At 38.9% G+C, this 18,465-nt stretch overlaps 1 protein-coding gene across 21 annotated transcripts in view; it reads right to left on the reverse strand.

The window, feature by feature from the left end:
- The window catches only part of Rims1 (regulating synaptic membrane exocytosis 1), a 480,632-nt gene that overhangs the window by 291,381 nt on the left and 170,786 nt on the right, over positions 1-18,465 (reverse strand). For 19 of the 21 annotated variants that reach the window (XM_076557939.1, XM_076557934.1, XM_076557932.1 and 16 more), the window contains exon 3: positions 15,551-15,619. The exons of the other annotated variants lie outside the window; for them this stretch is intronic. In XM_076557939.1, coding sequence (XP_076414054.1) covers positions 15,551-15,619 — 69 coding nt within the window. The remainder of the gene's footprint in view (positions 1-15,550; positions 15,620-18,465) is intronic. 21 annotated transcript variants of the gene reach the window in all.

Here is an 18,465-nt window from a genome sequence, read left to right on the forward strand (position 1 = left end):
AAGTCTAATCTAAAAGAATAGACCTCATGGTAGAATTCTGAAAAACATTTTTGATGTGGAGTCATTTTTATATTCCTGGAGACATAAGAGAGAACAATGCATTAAGAAAAATATGGAACATGGTTTTTATTTTATGAGTTAAAGCAACTTCATGAATACAGCAATACTCAGATTCATAGAGTTAAGATAAGAGCAAACCATACTCCAGAGAAGTCAAGCGCACCACAGAAGCAGAATTGAATACACTCAGGCTACTCCCTGACTAGCAGAATAGGGGGTTCTGTGTGATTGATAGGGAGAGACACTCTTTTCAGACGGTCATTTGATCTGGACACCATCACTAACGTGCTTTCTTGGTGAAATTAAATATGGGAATTTTTTTTTAACAGTGAGAAGCAATCAGATGCTCAGTTTTAAATTTCATATGGAAGAAAAATGGTTGAAAACTAAGTCTGATATGTGGTTTGCAGTTCAAAATCCATCACTTGGCATGAGATGTATTTTTATCTCTGTGAGGTTTTTTGGCTTGTAATTTGAATTCATCTCGGTAGAAAATTCGTGTTGCATTCAGTGTTTTGCTCTTTATTCTGCTAGCAATGAATCTCGGTTTTAACCTTCAAGTATTTGTTCTGATTTCGTTGAGATAAGTGCTTGGCTCTGGGAAGGACATGATTTGCATTTTATTTGTATGAAGAACCAATACTGATTCGCACAACAAGAGACATTTAGAGTGACAGGAGCAGGGACACAAAAGGATGAGATTTCCAGTTTAAATTATGCAGGTGCTGAGACACAAAAACAAAACAAACAGAAACTGGAATGGGTGACAAAAATGTAACGCAGATCTAGAAAGCAGCCGAGGTTTGGAGAGGCACTGCAGAACACTTGCTGGCATTTTCTATATAGACAGGACTCCTAAGTACCCTTTGGAAAACCCCAAAAGATATTTTCATCTTGATTTGGCCCTCTGTAAGTGTTCAAACTACAACTGCTGCCTTATACTTCGTAAGGTAACAAGTAGTAACAACAGCAAAATGTGTTTGGCTTCTCATCTGATCAGTAAGTGCTCTTCGTCTATTTTACACAGTGGTAAAGCAACGTATATGTACAGTATTTGTTGAATGGATATTGGTAACCCTTTAAATGGGATGAAGGCAGGCCAAGAAATTTCCAGTAATTCATTTTCTGAGGAATTGTTCAGAAATCGAGCTACTGCACAAGGGTGTTGACATTGATTTTCCCATTACTGGACCAAGAGTTCCTTCAGGGCAGGAATCCTGTTTTTCATCTCTGTAACCCCTGTTTACCTTGCTTCAAGTTGTGGCTTCTGACAGTAGATCTTCCTTCAGTGCTGAATCAATAATGGATGAGAGCTGCTCATGCAAGCATTTCTTTTCTCTCCATCATTTGTGTCTAGTGTCTACTCTCCTGACGCTTACATTGGAACCCATTTGCCTTATCCTTACCCCCAAATTTAAGTCACTCTTTTAAGCTCTATGTAGAGCCTATGATCATCCCAAAACCACTTGATACCATCTTCTCCCTGATGACAAAATTTGAGTTTACACATCATTCACCCTGGTGTTATATATTGATAAATTGTATGCAAACTTCCTTTGTCCCTTCTCAGAAAGTGTCTCTTTACATCCTTCACAGTTAGACTAAAAACAGTACTCTGCAAATAGCTGATACTAAATATTAAAATGTGTGCACAACTAGATGAAATTTCTCTCAATTACACGCTATAGTGAGAGAGGTGTATTTACATCAGCAACACCCTGACTAAAGTTGTGTTTTACTCTTCAGATGGCTTCCTGGAAGTTATAAGGATATCTTTTAAGGCACACAATTCCCCTATTTACAGCCATTATTGTGGGCATTTTTATACCAAGTCTAGTGTCCCTGTGCTCTCCATCTCTATAAATGGCTTTAACCTTTTGGCTCATTTAGAATAAACTGAATCTTTTGTCCACATGACATTCATCCAAATAGTTGAAAACTGTTCCTTACTGTGTCCCCTCCAAATCTTCTTTTCCTTCAGGCTAAGTCATTTGTCTTTTGGCATGATTTCATATCCCTAAAAATGCTTCAGATATCTATTCCATTATGAAAGTAGGACAGCCTGCACTGGAATAAATTATTAATTTATTCTTACTATTCCACATTCTATATACCATATTTCTGTTTATAACTCTAGACCACATTAGTCTTTGCTACTCATAATCATACAATGGACGTATACTTGAACTTACTATCCACTAAATCCTTTATGTCATTTTTTCAGAACTCTAAAAAACTAGATTGCTCACAATTGCACGGCTGTCTTATTTGGATCACCATGTACAGCAGTGTTATTTTACCTGTCAAACATCTTATCTTTCTAGATATTGCCTACCTCTTCATACTGACAAGACTGCTCATAATGACTATGAAAACCCCAGTCACATCTTAGCAACACTATGTTGTGAAAACACAGTGAGTATTTGCTTAGTACGGGGAAACAGAAATTTTCCCATTAAGGGTCATCTTATAAATGTTTTAAGGTTTGCAGGCCATTATTTCTCCCTCCTGATTATCTGCCACTGTCAGGAAAGCGGCCACTTTAAAACAAAACAAAGGAGGGCAGCCCTGTCCCCATAAACTCACTTGAACACAATGAAATTAAAAAACACATGTAACTTTCATTATAAAAGGTGTTATCCTACTCTTGATTTTCTTCAATCGTTTCAAAATATAAAAGTCATCCATGCCTCACAAGCTGCACAAACCAGGTTGAGGGCTGGATGTGGCTCACGGGCCACACTGTGCTAACTCTCAGTCATTACCAGTGTTGTGAACTCTGTCAGAGGTCCCTGGTGTGCACTAGGAAATCAACCTCATTCTCAACCCGTTCACAATCATGCCTTAGCAGGGAAATTGACTAAGAAATGTTAAAATATAAATGCTGAGTACTAACCCCCCAAAACTAGTTCAGTGGTTCAGGTGCCTCATAAATGTTAATCTTTTGGATGTTTCGTACCTACAGTACAAATTCTAGAACTGGATATTTTTGGTAACAAAAAAAAAAAAAAGTCTACATTTCTTTCAAAGAACGCCTTCACTGTTTTTATAATTAAACACTGGGAACATGATGATGAGTAAGAAGTACGCTTGCCCTAATGCACTTTTCCATGGAGTTGTATTGGGGTAAAATAGATTTATAAGTATATCTTCCCCTCAATCAGCTCTAAGTCCTGGGGCTAATACCCTATCATCCACAATAAAAGATAAAAAATGTCAATCAGCGTAAAATTAAAAATAATCATGCAGGGTTGTGGTGGCACACACCTTTAATCCCAGCACTAAGGAGGCAGAAGCAGCTGATTCTATGTGAGTTCCAGGCCAGCCTGGTCTACAGAGAGAGTTCCAGGACAGCCAAGGCTACACAGAGAAACCCTGTCTCAGAAAACAAAATCAAAAACAAACAAAAAACAAAACAAAACAAAAAATAATTGTCAGTTTTCTGCATGCATATCTGCATGTCTACCTTGCCTGAACACACACAAATGACACCAAAGTAAACCAACCCTGAATTAAAAACAGAGGCAAGAATGTTTGGATTCTAATCTGAGGATGATATTTTCAACTCTATACTTCAATTTACTCTGCTAAGCACTGAAAGTCACAGGGCTGGTGCCATGCTCAAAGACAGTGTGGAAACAGAGCCCCATCTCTCCTGAACATCAGGGAGAATGACAGTTTTCAGCGGCAATATGCCGAATATAGGATGGGCTATGTTAATACGTATAGATGGGGAACATCGGTTTTTATGAGAAAGCAATAAAAGCAACCACACAATTCTGAGAAAGGCTGGGATGTATCTTTCATTTTGTCCTCACCACAGCACTAATCTGCAAAGTGTCCTCGGGGAAGGACAACCCAATCTTTATTACAGGCACGGTTTAGTTGGTCCCTACACACTGTACTACAAGAACGAACTAGGAAATCTTGCCAGAGTCAGAGTATCCAAGATCCTGGACTGTATAGGACATTCACCTGCCTTTCCCCTTTATAATATCATCAAAGAAGCTGTGGCTATTCCAAATACATCCTTTACAGTACCATTAAGAACAGCAAGAACCCAAGATGACCCATGAATCTGTTAGAAGAGTAAAATCAGCAGCATGGAAAATCAAGTCCAGCTTCACATTTTCCCCATAACTTGGTGCAATATTAAATTCAGGCTTCTACTATAGCATGTCAATATTGCATTTAAATCCCCAGCTGTTACACCCGTGGTTAACCTCCATTGAACTCCATTAATGCACTGCTCCCAAATACTTCACTGTCTGATGTAACCTCCACTTCTCTCCCTATTAGCCATTACTTCTAGATCCTACATCCCCTGCTTGTTTCAATCCATGCTCTTTCAAACATTCTCATAGTTTCATGGTACCTCACAAATCTGTCACAGACACCCTTTCTCCCTATTCATCTTGATGATACTGCTGTAATTCTGAACACCACCCTTCAGCGGTCTCATTTCTTTGAATTATTTCTCTTGCATTTGCTTTTCACATTTCTCCACTTATCTCAGTTTTATTGCCATCTACTTGCTTTCCTGAAACAGTTTTCTGCCTCTAATTACAACTGAACATGTCTACAATTAGTGGCTAAGGAAGGGATGTATCTTCTCATGTTTAAACATGTTGAATTTGGGGGAGCAAAATTATTTCCAATTGGCTTATATAGTAAGCACCGATGGTTGTAAATGGAAAAATTAACCTAAAAAACTAAAATCTCAAATGAAGAAAGAAACGAGAGAAGATTCTTTGCAATAATGATGGAGGCAAGTGGAATACAGTAAAATATCACTAAATGTTACAACATGTCTGGTTCAAAAATGTTAGCTACCATAGATCAAAAAATAGTCTCCTGGTCTCTCTAGATTTAAAAAAAAAAAAAAGAAAGAAACTTCTTCTAGGCATGAATATCACGTAGTAATAAGAAGAGTCACATTCTGAGCAGTGGTACCATCCAAATCAATTCTTTTTTCTTTTTTGAGTGGTTTAGTTTGATTTAAATCATTTCTTATTGCTTGTTGGTAGAAGGTGGCAATTGGAGAGAATAATGTGGGTCAACTCAGCTTCTTGATAATAGTAAGATCTTGAATGGCCCAACCATCTTTCTGAGCTTTCATTTCCTTCACCTGTGAAATGGACTGTTGTCCTAATAGAAGTTATGAGGAATATACACATAACTTTAAAATATATTTATTTATATTAATGTAGAATGTCATGAGTGCTGATTTCCTAATGTGCAAGATCGGAAGAGGGCATCTAGTTAACACATCTAAGGATTCAGTACACTTTAGTTACATATTAGGTTGTTTTATGAATCAATTCCTTTATTGATTAAACCATGTCTAAAATCTACCATGTGCCAAGAATGACAATAAAAACCAGAGATATGATGTTAGATATAACAAAATCCTTAAATTTAAGAGATACACATCAGAAAATAGTATATAACATAATAAACATAATGCATACAAACAATAAAAACTAGAGTTGCAAAGAATGAGGCTGGAGCACCACCGGGTACATAGGAAGGCTTTTATAGATAAATTATCCTTTAAAAATTGACCTTTACCCTTACACAAGCAAATGAATTTTACCAGAGAAGCAAACAGAGTAGGCAGTAAACCATAGAACTATCTATCGGGAAAACCCCTAAGCATAGGGAAACGTATAAGTGTGATTTTTTTTTTCTGTCTCTTTGGCAAATACAAATGAATGTGGCTGGTTACCTGCAAGGTCAGATGAGCAGCCTCAGCATTAGTATAACATGTAAAATGTGCTGTATGGTTAGCATTGCAGAGCATATCACTGATGGTAAATGACATGGATTTCATTACTGCTGAGATGGGACTTGACCAAGGGATCTAACTAACTGTAGGAATGCATGGGTGAAATTTAAACAGGATGCCTCTGGCTGTTGATGATGGAGATAAAACAAAAACAAAACAAAAATATCAATTTGGGTCAGAAGTCAGGTCAGGGAAAACAAAGAGGAATTTCCCAGGAGAAAAGCCTTACAACAGGCTGTCATCCAGAAAAAAAATGGTCATATTCAGGGTTTATTAAAAATAAAATTCACTGAATTTACTAAAGCATTGAATGCAAAGTATGGATGGAAGAGAAGATAGAAGAGTGACTCATACAATTTTGACCTCAGCATCAGGGTAAATTTTAGATACCCTGGAAAGTCAAGAGAGAAGTTTACTTGAAAGAGAAAATTCAAGATAGGCATTGAGAATATGGTAGGTTTGTGATGCCCACTAGATCTCTAGATGGAGATGTTGAGTAAGCAATTATGTGTGACAACTGGTACTTCAAACAATCAGTCATGGACAGGCATATAAATTTAAATTTTATTTAATGTTTAAATTGTTAAGATTTAAGAATGACCCATTACAAAAGAGAAAACAGGACTAGAAAACCAATTTTTTTTTCCTTTTTGGAGTGCAGAGAAAGACCATAAAAAAAAGACCTAAACAGTTTATTAGTAGCTTCACTCACAGATGAGTTAGCTGATGGGATAAATCTATGTACAGTTAGTGATGGGGGCGGGGGCTGAAAATGTCAATACAATCTTGGGTTTTGACTGATATCTAAGCATAATATTGGGTATAATGAGAGAGAGAGAGAGAGAGAGAGAGAGAGAGAGAGAGAGAGAGAGAGAGAGAGAGAGAGAGATTGATTTTTTTCTTATTTTACAGCCACTGAAATGCTAAGAAAAATTCCACCAAGCCAGGGTACATAATAGGATCCATCTGCCAAGAGGATACCTGGAAAAAACTGAAGATAATTAAAGAAGCCAAATATTGTTATTTTGGGTAGCTGCAGACTTAAAGGGACACTGCAGTCTATAAATATGCAAGAAGATAATGAATCATTTATTGTACTTCTACATATCTCAACCACACCCAAATATCTCAAGGAATGGAGTTGTCTGCATACTTAAGGTAGCCTTATCTGAGTCTCCCAAAGGTTTTCACCAGTATAGGCCAAGTTAGCCTTCCAAATGAAATTATTTCTTCTTCCTCTGCATAAGCCTGGAATATTTTCAGCACAATATAAATCCAGTTGGATTATCAGTATCAGCACCAGGACCCCTCCGCATGAGCCCATTCTATTCTTTCTTTGTGAGTATCGGTTCTGATTCCTTCTCAGCAAATATTTATTTAACAATAACTATAAATACCTGTGTCTTGTTGGAAACATAACTTCTTCACTCAGTTAACCTCAACTTCAATGTAGGTTCAGTTTCTTATCCCTTGTGGTCATGTGAGTATCATAATTTCTATACTACCCAGCATATACAAAGTCACAAGGAGCACTAGATCCTCCTCATAAGGTTGCTAAGAGAATTAATTAAAATAATAAAGGTTAAATTCCTGAAAAGTACATGGAATAAGAGTAACTATGGGAGCTCATGGACTCTGGACCAAGAATTAGGGAGCCTGCATGGGATCAACTTAGAACTGTGTGACAGTTGTATAGCTTGGTCTGTTTGTAAGGCTCCTAGCAGTGAAAACAGGACCTGTGCCTGGTGCTTAGCTGGCTTTGGGGAACCTGATGCATAGGGAGGAACTTGGTCCTGCCTCAACTTGATGTGCCATGCTTTGTTCAAGGCCATAGGAGGCCTGCCCCTTTCTGAATGGAGACAGAGGAGGGATGGATGGTGAGGCTAGATGGGAAGCAGGAGGGAGGGGAAATTGTGGTTGGTATGTAAAATAAATGAAAAAATAATAAAATAAAAAGAATAAACTGTCTATGAATGTGTGATATTATTTTATTACTATTGCTTCTATATGTGCTTGGAATTCTGGATATTCTCTCTCTCTCTCTCCCTCTCTCTCTCTCTGTCTCTCTCTGTCTGTCTCTCTCTCTCTCTCTCTGTCTCTCTCTCTGTCTCTCTCTCTCTCTCTCTCTCTCTCTCTCTCTCTCTCTCCTAGAAAAAGATGAAATGAGAAAAAGACAAAAAAGTATTGACCTATTGATCATAGCACTTCTCAGCTGTCATCAGAGAAGCTTCTTCTTGCAGTAGATGACAATCACCACAGAGACCCTCAACTAGTCCTTGTACAGAGAATGAAAGTACTCAGCCCTACATGGGACATCTATACCAAACCTCATCCTCCTAAGACTCAGGGATCATTGTGGAAGAAGGAAGTGAACGATCGTGAATGACCAAGGTGCTGGATAACTTCAAGGAAACAGTGTTTTCCAGACAACAGGGAGGGAGGATGCACAAAGGGACTCACAGCAGATGTGGCAGCGTGTAAAAGACCTACAAATGTTCAAGCCAAACAAATTCCAGTACAGAGGATGAGAGGTAGACGCAAAATCTAGCTGAGGAGCCATTGGCATCTGATAACTGCTGGAAGAGAGGAAGAAAGGCAGTGTGCTTATAGCGCTTCACTAGACTCCAGGGTAGGCCTCATACCCCACTAGTTGGACAACAAAAATTAGACTTTATAGGTTTAATGAAGAGGAGGAGGAGATGGAGGAGGAAAACACAAAGTTGGGGGAGGTAGTAAGGAGGTGAAAATGGAAAGGGCAGATCCGAAATTAGTCGGGTGGGGTAAATATTCAAAATTAATTGTATAAGATTGTCAAAGAATTAAATATTATAAAAATGTTTTAGAATTAACATTACAAACAATACTTTTGAAATATAATTTAAAGAGATTTTAAGACAGGTCTCTTACAATTTTTATTTGTAAAATTAAGCCACACTGATATTTTTCATGTTATATCAATGAATTTTTGTGGATATTATGATGCAACATTTATTGAATAGTAATTGTTCTTTCTGGTCATCTTGGGTAAAGATGAGATATGAACTTTAGCTAACTGGTACTAATTAGACACCACACAGCCATTCTCAGACTTGGGTCAGGGGTGAAACCTGGCCTTTTCTATTCCATGTAAAACTCAGAGGATGACTCTGGGCCTTTCACTAGAAAGTGTCTTTTAAAGACCAATAATTGGTAATTGATCATATTACCAGATTAAAATATAAATGGATATTTTAAGCAAGATATAAAATAAATATCCTTACAACAGTGTTCTCACCTATATATTGAAATAGTATAATTTAAAAGAAGTGATGGTAGTATTGGATGACATACACCACACACGTTACAACAAGCACATGTCTACAAAAGGCATTTACTAGTGCAAACAGGCTTTACATGTCTAAACATCTGCCTTAAATCAATTCATCATTTTAACTTTCTTTCAAACAAAACTTCGCACCTTTATTTAAACAACAGACTCCTGTGTGGTCCTTTCAGAGCCCAGCCTGCCTGGATGTCACATTGACCATATCCCGGACACACTTGCCAACGTGCACATATATAATCTATCATCCAGGAAAAGAAGTTCAGCATCTTTGTTTGCCATCATCTTGCATTTACCACTTCTTGCCAAAGAGATTCATCTCTTCCCTGCATATAAACCAACGCTATTTCCTTTCTCTCTGCCTCCATCACCCTCTCTGTCTCACACCTTGCTTCCCTTTTCCCTCAGCTCCTTCTTCCTTTTCTCCATCAGTCAGTCCTTGCCGCTCCATTTCCCTTATCTCTCTTCTTCCCTGCCACCTCCCTCTGTACCTCCTCTCCCTCCACACCCCTCTCTTTTGCTCTCACTGTGTGTGTGTGTGTGTGTGTGTGTGTGTGTGTGTGTGTGTGTGTGTGTGTGTGCTTGCGTGCTTGTATGAGACCACATGCATGCAGGTACCTGTTGAGGCCAGAAGAGGTGATCACATCATGGAACTAGAGTTCTAGGCAGGTGAGAACCACCAGAAGTGAGTGCTGAGAGCCAACTTCCTTCCTCTGGTAGAGCAGCAAACACCTTAAGCACTAAGCCATCTCTCCTGCACAGAGCCTCATCTCTTTATGAGAATTTACTAACCTCTTCCTATTTTTCTAGGACTATCCCAGAGCTACAGTGGTGGCAAGATCAATCCCCTGGGGTCCTTGCTCTTTGTTTCATAACTGGACTCAGAAGCACTGTTAACAGGGACATGACAGTGGCCTTGAGGGAACAACAAGTAAGAGACAGGGACCCTGGAAGATCACACGGGAGGAAATACCACCTAGACATCTGCTTGAGGAGTCGAAAGATTGAAGAGTGCCCTGAGAAGACAGAGAGGACTGTGCAAAGGACAAGACCTGCAGACAGTTCAGAGTGGAAGGAAATTCAAGATGGCGGAGCAGTATCTCTCAGAGGGACAGAACCACTGACAAGGAATTTTGCTTCAAGAATTAAACCTCAAGTTCTACCACTTACATGCTGTTTAGGTGAGATTTGGAGCTTAGTGTTGGTGCTAGAAAGGGTTAAAATTTAAAGGTATAAGGATGGTGTGTCTGAACTTTACATCTGTGAAGGTAATGGGCTCCAGGGACCCAAGGGCATGGCCTAACTCAGGTCCTTTTAAACCTTCCTAGTTTCTCAGAACTCTGAGAAAGTAAAATTCTATTCTTCAGTATTTGTTATAACACTCATGGAAAACTCATCCTGATTTTAGATCTTAAAACAAAACCAATAAAAATTAATACAAAGACGATATCTGAGAAATGCTCAATAGCTGAGTTATAAAAACACACATAAAAATGTGCACATGCCTATGTAGGCCAGAAAGGGCTGGAGTTTAGGTCCCTGTGAGCCCCCCTGACTTCAGTGCTGGGAACTCTTGTCCTGTCCAAGAGCAGCAAATGCTCTTAACTACTAAACCACCTCTTCAGCCCAAGCCGGCTGTTGGTTTACAACTTGCTTTGGGTGTCGTCAGCGCAGCTGGGTCACATGGTTTCTTACTGACCTCTAGCAGCTGAGTTCCATGCTCTCTTACGGTTGCAGGTACCATCACAGACACTACTCATAACTTTCGTATGTCCTTCCTTTCAGTTCAGTGTGGCCCACAATTTCCAACTCCCACCACCACTCTGTAGGACTTTGTCTCACAGCTTTCTCTACCCATGGAAGACTGTTTGCCTGAAGTGCAGAACAGTTATGAGGTAAGGGAATCAATATTCCCTCCACTATGACTAGTGGGAGTTTATAAATACATACTGCTGCTGCAGGCTCTCTGTTTTAGTGGGGTAACTGAGGACTGTGTTTCACTCTTGTCCCTCTGGGTTTCTTTACTGGAATGTCAGGCTTGGTCTCCTTTTCCTTACCGGTGTGCCATGTGTCGTATGAGGGCCCCTAAAGAAACTATGCTGGAATTCTAATCAGCAATACAAGATAGAATATTTCTTGAAAGTACAGTCTTTGTAGACTAATCAAGATAAATGAGACTGCTAGAGTGGGTTTTAAACCATTATGACTTTTAAACAGGGGATAAATTTAGGCACAGAGGCAACACATACAGAGAGAAGATGGTGTGAAGACACACGGGGAGAGAGCATCTTGCGAAGGCAGCAGTTGGAGAGCTACCCCTCCAGGGCAAGGGGCAGGTGGGACCAACAGAAGCTAGAAAATCGGTATGCAACAGTCTCCCTAGAGCCTCCATGGGAGCACGTGGCTGCTGCCGCCGCCTTCATTTCTGACTCTCAGCCTGTCTGTAGTACTGTGAAACGATGAGGTACTGTTGCTGCAAGGCACACAATCTTTGGTACACTTTAAGGCTACCCCTCCCCCATTTAAAAATATATTTCCTTACTATCTCTCTAACAGTTCCTTTGCCTTTACAATAATTGTACTTGAACTACATTATTTTTTTTTCTGATCCTCCTCCTCTTCTTCTGCAACACGATCTCTCGCTGTCGTTCAAGCTGGCCTTGGCCTTGCAATCCTTCTGCCTCTACTGAACTTACACTAACACAGCACCATTTACCATGCCTGAATGTACTTGAACTTATATTTCAGATTCCTATCTAACTAAAATATATTTTTTCCAATAGAATTTGAGGTCCTTTTAAAGACATAATGAGCATCCTGCTGTCTTCTGTGTTTTAAAATTTATTTTATTATTTTACGTGTGAGTTTGTCTACATATATATCTATGGATCACATGCAAGCTAGATGCCCAAAGAGGCCAGGGGAAGACATCAGATCCCCTGAGACTGGGGGGGGGGGGTCATATAGATAGCTGTATGTGGCCACGTGAGTTCTCATATTCATTTCTGGGTCATCTGGAAGAACAGCAAGTGTTCTTAACTGCTGAGTCATCTCTCCAGCCTTGTTTGGTGTTTTTAATATTTCTGATCACTACCTAAATATTTCTTGTGGTTTTGGAAAGAATGGGGTGAGGAAAAAGAGGGACATGATAAAAAATAATAAAGCAAAGACTGTGAGAATACACGTAGTTGATCACATGCAAACAGGTAAAGAAAAAACAAATCTAGACTCAACCAAGGTCACTTTACTCTTGTCATAGGATTAGAATTGTCTCATTGCTCCTTTTAGGTTTTTAATAAAATAAGGAATATTATTAAGATATTAATAGATCAAACAGACAAATAAATATTTTTGCATGTTTTTAAATGTTTTAAGAGAATATGTTTAAATACTACACATTGTAAGTAGCTACCCCACTGCTGAGATATTTAAAGCCCTAAATCAGAGTGCTACTCCTACCCTGAGTAAAGCTTATGTAGAAGTCACATCCACAGCTTCTGCCAACAGAGCTCTACTGAAGAACTGTATTCATGCACATTTGAATGAATATCAGATTGCAGTTGGTTTTGCCTTTTAAAACAAAGGTTTCCTCCAGGGGAAAAAAGGAAGATGTTATTGTGTTGTAAATCTCTTCTAGAATTACTGGTAATATATTTAAAATATTAAAGGAGAAAAATAGTTTGACTTGAAGTTGATGGATGTATGCACTGAGCCCCCTTGGTGACTTTTGATTCTACAGTTTACTACTCAGTCTGAAATGCTGAAACTGGTTTACAAGAAAATGAGAGGTACACCCGGGAGCAAAGGGCCATTCTTGGACTTCTCCCACTACCGATTTGGCTATATGTCCAGACATAAGTTTGCGAAGAAAAAGAATAAAAGTGAGAAGAGGGTCAGACTCAGAGCTGGCTGTGCAGGGCAGCTGAGAGAGTATGGCCACCCAGCAAGGAAAGCAGCAGCAGCCTCCTAGTGGACCTAAGTCGCCAGCCCGTACTTGAAAATTTATTTCGTAGTCCTGGGCATTAAACCCAAGGCATTGCACATGCTTGGCAACTGTTCTACGGGGGAATCTGCATTCACCCAAAGGCATACATTAAATGTAACATTTGCTAACTATAAGCACGTCTTTTGATTAGTAAGAGTGAGCAACGACAGCCGTAGAAACTGAGTCACTAAAATTGTAGTATTCTTGAAGACTTCTATGACCTGCAACTTTCTAGGTAAGCCTCACATTTAACCCTTTTAATAACATATTGTAGTTTGGAAGCAACAACTGTTATTTGGGTTTGTACATGATATCTTTAAAATATGGATAAAAACAAAACAGAGGTATACCAGAGTTCACTGTGGGGTGTTTTATGTTGTTTGGTTTTTTTATCTTTTGGGTTTCATTTTTTTTCCTTCATTTTAAACAGTGAGACCTCTTAAGTACCAAGCTAAAAACAAATAAGGAAAGTAATGATTAAATGGGATTGTCAAATATTAGATTGTACAAAATGCTCTAGGGTTCTAACTTATTATACACTTCCTAATATCCATATTTTAAATACATCCACCATGTGCTTAACTAAAATAAAAAATATAAATACCAACATCTGTATACCCCAGGAGATGTAAATTACATCATGTATTTTGGAACAAAGAAAAAAATTATCATTCAATGAATAATTACTTACTGGCAAATAGGTTTACAGAATTGTGCCAAGAATATTTGGGATTCAAAGTATACCAGTCTCAGATATCCTGTAGGCAGAATAATCATTGCTCACATGCCATTTCAACAGAACATAATACATATTTGGAGATTTGAAAATTGGAATTATTTCAGAAGAGAGAAAAATCATTACTAACTTTGCCATTCAGAGAAGATACAATTGAGAAACACATAAAACTAAAAATGGGGGAACAGTATTCACACATGAACACAGCAGGAATGTGAAGGGTGAAAAAAGCATCCGAAAGCAAAGATCCGTAAAAGCACACACAGTATGCCACTAATAAGCAGCCCCGCTTGCCTAAAGTAATAGTACCCAATGGGATAGAACAAAAAATAAAGCAAAAAACAGGTAGCAGCCAACATGAGAAGGCCTTAAAGACCAGGTCAGGGACTCGGGAGCACTGGGAAAGGCTTATGGTTACTAGGTGCAGAACAAACTCCACACTTCCAGCCACGAGTTAAATCTGGAGGTAGACTGTAAGTTGCACTGAATGGCATTTAGACCATGAACTACAAACTCAAGGCCAGGAAAACAGTGAGACAGAGCCTTGCTGGAAGCCAAAAAACAAAGGAACATATTCTAGGAATTTAACAACAGCTGAAACCCCAAATTACAAGCAGTAGTTTATCCAAAAGGATCATCTCATTGACTGCCTCACTGAGCAGGCTGTATATTTTCAACAAGATCACCATTGATAATACTGGAGTACTCTGGAGATAAATTAATAAAGCTTTGAACTGGACAGTGACATTGTTCTATGGTTATCCTATTTTCCTCCTGCTAAATCAATGTTAGATTTTAATATATTTTATTTAACAATTCTGAACCAATATGATTCAGAAATGTTTTAAATACACAGTAGAAACATGCCACACTTGGATAGAACTATGAAAAAATATATGTATGTATTCTGTATGAAAAGAAACTGATGGAACAGTTAGGTGCACCTAGATACCACACATTTGCCCCCAACGTTATCCATACACTTAAAATTAGAACTATTAAATTAAGAAAACAGTGTGGGTAGGAAGCTCATTTGGAATCAGGGTTCCTTTGGCCATCACCATTACCATATTTAAATGGGCAATGCAATTAATAGCTCAATTTTAATCCTTTAAACACTCTGGAGACTGTTCCCCTCTTCCGGCCAGTTTTTTTTTTTGTTTGTTTTGTTTTGTTTTGGTTTGGTTTGGTTTGGTTTTTTGAGACAGGGTTTCTCTGTGTAGCTTTGCGCCTTTCCTGGAGCTCACTTGGTAGCCCAGGCTGGCCTCAAACTCACAGAGATCCGCCTGGCTCTGCCTCCCGAGTGCTGGGATTAAAGGCGTGCGCCACCACCGCCTGGCCCCGGCCAGTTTTAATAATGTAAATATCTCAGGTCATATGATAGAGATAGAGAGGGCAAGTAGTGCTGCTATAGTTAAAGTATTTTCTGGTCAAAGTGTGATGTTTCAATATAGTCTATGAAGCAAAACAGACTTCCAGAATTTCTGTTTTTTGTCATAACTGTGTATTTGCAAGACTGGGATGACATTTAGAAGATACAAGACACACAGGACTCTTCTGAATGGACCCACTGTTTTGTGGGCAGTCATTCCAGAAGTCTTTTGCAGGAGGTACACAAAACTTTAAAAAGCAGACCAAAGCAGGAAGGAGAGGAAATACCAGTTTCTTTCTGGGCCTCCCTCTTCGCTGCTTGGCTTTCTGGGAACACAGACACATCTGAAAATGTTCCTGTAAGGCAAGGGAGAAGAAGACAGACTCAGTCAGCTGGAGATAACCAGGTGCTCAGCAAGCTGCTAGATCTGAGCAGGGCTAATATGGCTCAACTCTGTTCAGCAAAGCAGGTAAGCAAGACAGTTGTCACCTCTGCACTTCCCATCTGTGATCTCGGAGTCCCCCTTGGAATTTTATTTAAATGATTAAGATAAGGGTCAACTCTGAAAAGATCAGTGTAACAACCAGGCTCTGCTGATCTCTTTCTTAGGCCAGTCTGGGAATTCCAAAAGTGAGGAGTGAGAAATTTCCAAAGAGAAAGTAATGGAGAGAAAGACCAGTTTCAGGAATCATACTCTGAAGTCATTCAGTATAAATTCTATAAGATCACAGCTTAATCATACTTTTGGTTTGTTCATTATTTATTATTTATTTATATATTGATTTTTGAGACAGGTATTCTGAAGCCCAGGCTTTGCTGGGATTCACTATGTAACCCAAACTGGCCTCAAATTTATGACAATCCTCCTGCCTCAGCCTCTTGAATACTAGGATTACAGGTGTGAGTCACCATGAGCAGCTTGACATTTTTGTTTTTGTTTTAAGAGAATCAAGGGGTTTCCCTATGAATTTAATATTCAGTATCACAGGACTCTAGTAAGTATCTTATTAGTCTATGTGGTCATAAGAAAACAGTTTGGAAGAAATGTCACTTTATGTTCTACAGTGCACTGCAAATGTAGTCAGTTCTGCACAGGTAAAGACACAAGTGTGGACTTCGGCAGTAGGAACAGCCATTCTTGCGACCATCACCTAAGACTAACTACTTATACCTAGGATGCTCTTGCTCCTAATTTGCAAGAAACAGTCTCTCCTGTTTTTGGTGCTTGTTACTGCTGGTTTTCTTTTCTTTTCTTTTTTTTTTTTTAATATATACACACACACACGTTTGCCTGGTCAACTATGTAATCTCAGAGCCTTTAACCCTTCCTAGATAGGTTATCTCTGTGACAGTTACAAGCCAAAGAATCTGAGTTTACTGCATCCAGACCCTGTAAAAGATTTCTTGCCTGTATATTTACTGAAAAGGATCAAACAAACAAATGAAGTTCCTTAAGACTCCTTAAGTTCTTGGAGCCCCAAGAACTCTTGTGAATTTTTCAGTTCTCACATCCCTCTTTAACACGTGAAGGCTGGACTTACTACTCTTTGAAACAGTTCATGATTCATTGTTTCTTAACTACATTTACAGGATGTGATAAATGTAATATATATCACTATCCAGTCTGACATTCCACTACAACTTTTTGTAGGTCTTAATTCATTTCTTTATTGAAAGAGGGAGGGGGTTCGAGAGGGTAATGGGAAATGAAAAGTACTAAAATTCTCCTAAGTATGTGTATGAAATCAAAGTATTATAATAAAAAAGAAACTAAATTATTTTCTAAATTGATAGATTTATAGACTTGATACAAAAGTATTTTATGTTGATGAGTTACAATTTATTATAAAATACAAAATAAATACTAAAATAAATAATACTAAATAATAAATGTAACCAAATACTTAATAGCTGGATAGAGTCTTGGCAGGTAAAAGCACTTGCCACATAAATCTGACCAGGCTGGATCCCTGGAACTAATGCAAAAAGCTATAAGATGTGGTCCTCGCCTGTAATTCCAGCACTCCTGTGATGAAGTAAGATGTGAAGTCAGGAGCATCTCTAGGAGGAAGCTCATGGTTCAACTAGTATGGACTAGGATGCCATATGGCAACAGAAACTGCAAGAGAGAAACTGTTTCAACAAGGTTGAGGGCAAAAACCAATCACCAAAATCATATATGCACCTATATACCCACCCACTCACACATACCACACGCACACACACACACATCAAAAAAAGTAAAAACATAAAAACCAAAAAATGCAATGCTTTTCTTAAATCTCCGTGTTCTTTCCTTATGCAACATTAGCTATTAAAGCAAAAAAAAATCTAAAGTTCATTTGTTCTTCATAAAAAATGAAATGTACCCCATTTGAAGCCATTAACTGCATATGTCCTATAATTCTTAATTTTAATTAACTTGGCACAAGGTAGAATCACCTGGGAAGAGTTTCAATGAGGGGCTATCTATATCAGGTTGGCATGTCTGAGGGTGTTCATCTTGATTACATTGATTGATGTGGGAAGTCTCAGCCTAGCATGAGTGATACCATTTCATGAACTGGATGGGCCCTGGACCTAATGAAAAGAAAAGAGTTAGCTGAATACTGGCAGGCATGAACCTGTTGCTTCCTTCCACCTGAAGATGTGATACAGCACGCTCAACCTCCTCCTGTTGTTCCTTCCCTGAAGTGATGGACAGCAACGTGGAATTGTGAGCTGAAATAAACTCTTTCTCCCCTAAATTGCTTGCATAAGGTGTTTTGTCACACCTTATGTGCAACTAGAACAAAACTGACTACATGTCCTTATGAGCAAAATTAAGCTGTCCTGAGAGATGCAAAAAAAACTGACTAAATGGCCAGATTTCATTGTTCACTGTAGCCTTCATTTGTGCCCAGCTTGTCTTGTTAAGAAAGAATTCAAAGTTGTGCCTATGAAATTCTACAGAAACTGAGTTTGGGGGTCACTCATCAAAAGTAATAGTTCTCCACAAAAATCAAGGACCTATTGATCCTGTTTTCTTTCCTCCTTTCTCCTCCCTGCTACCTATGTACTTTCCCCTCCTTCCCTCCCTCCCTCCCTCCCTCCCTCCCTCCCTCCCTCCCTCCCTCCCTCCCTCCCTCCCTTCCTTCCTTTCATTATAAACTGGGTCTCACTATGGTCTCACTACCCTAGGCTGTAGGATCACATGTTGCTG

The sequence above is a fragment of the Peromyscus maniculatus genome, chromosome 21 (assembly GCF_049852395.1).
Source record: "Peromyscus maniculatus bairdii isolate BWxNUB_F1_BW_parent chromosome 21, HU_Pman_BW_mat_3.1, whole genome shotgun sequence".
NCBI classification, from domain to species: Eukaryota; Metazoa; Chordata; class Mammalia; order Rodentia; family Cricetidae; genus Peromyscus; species Peromyscus maniculatus.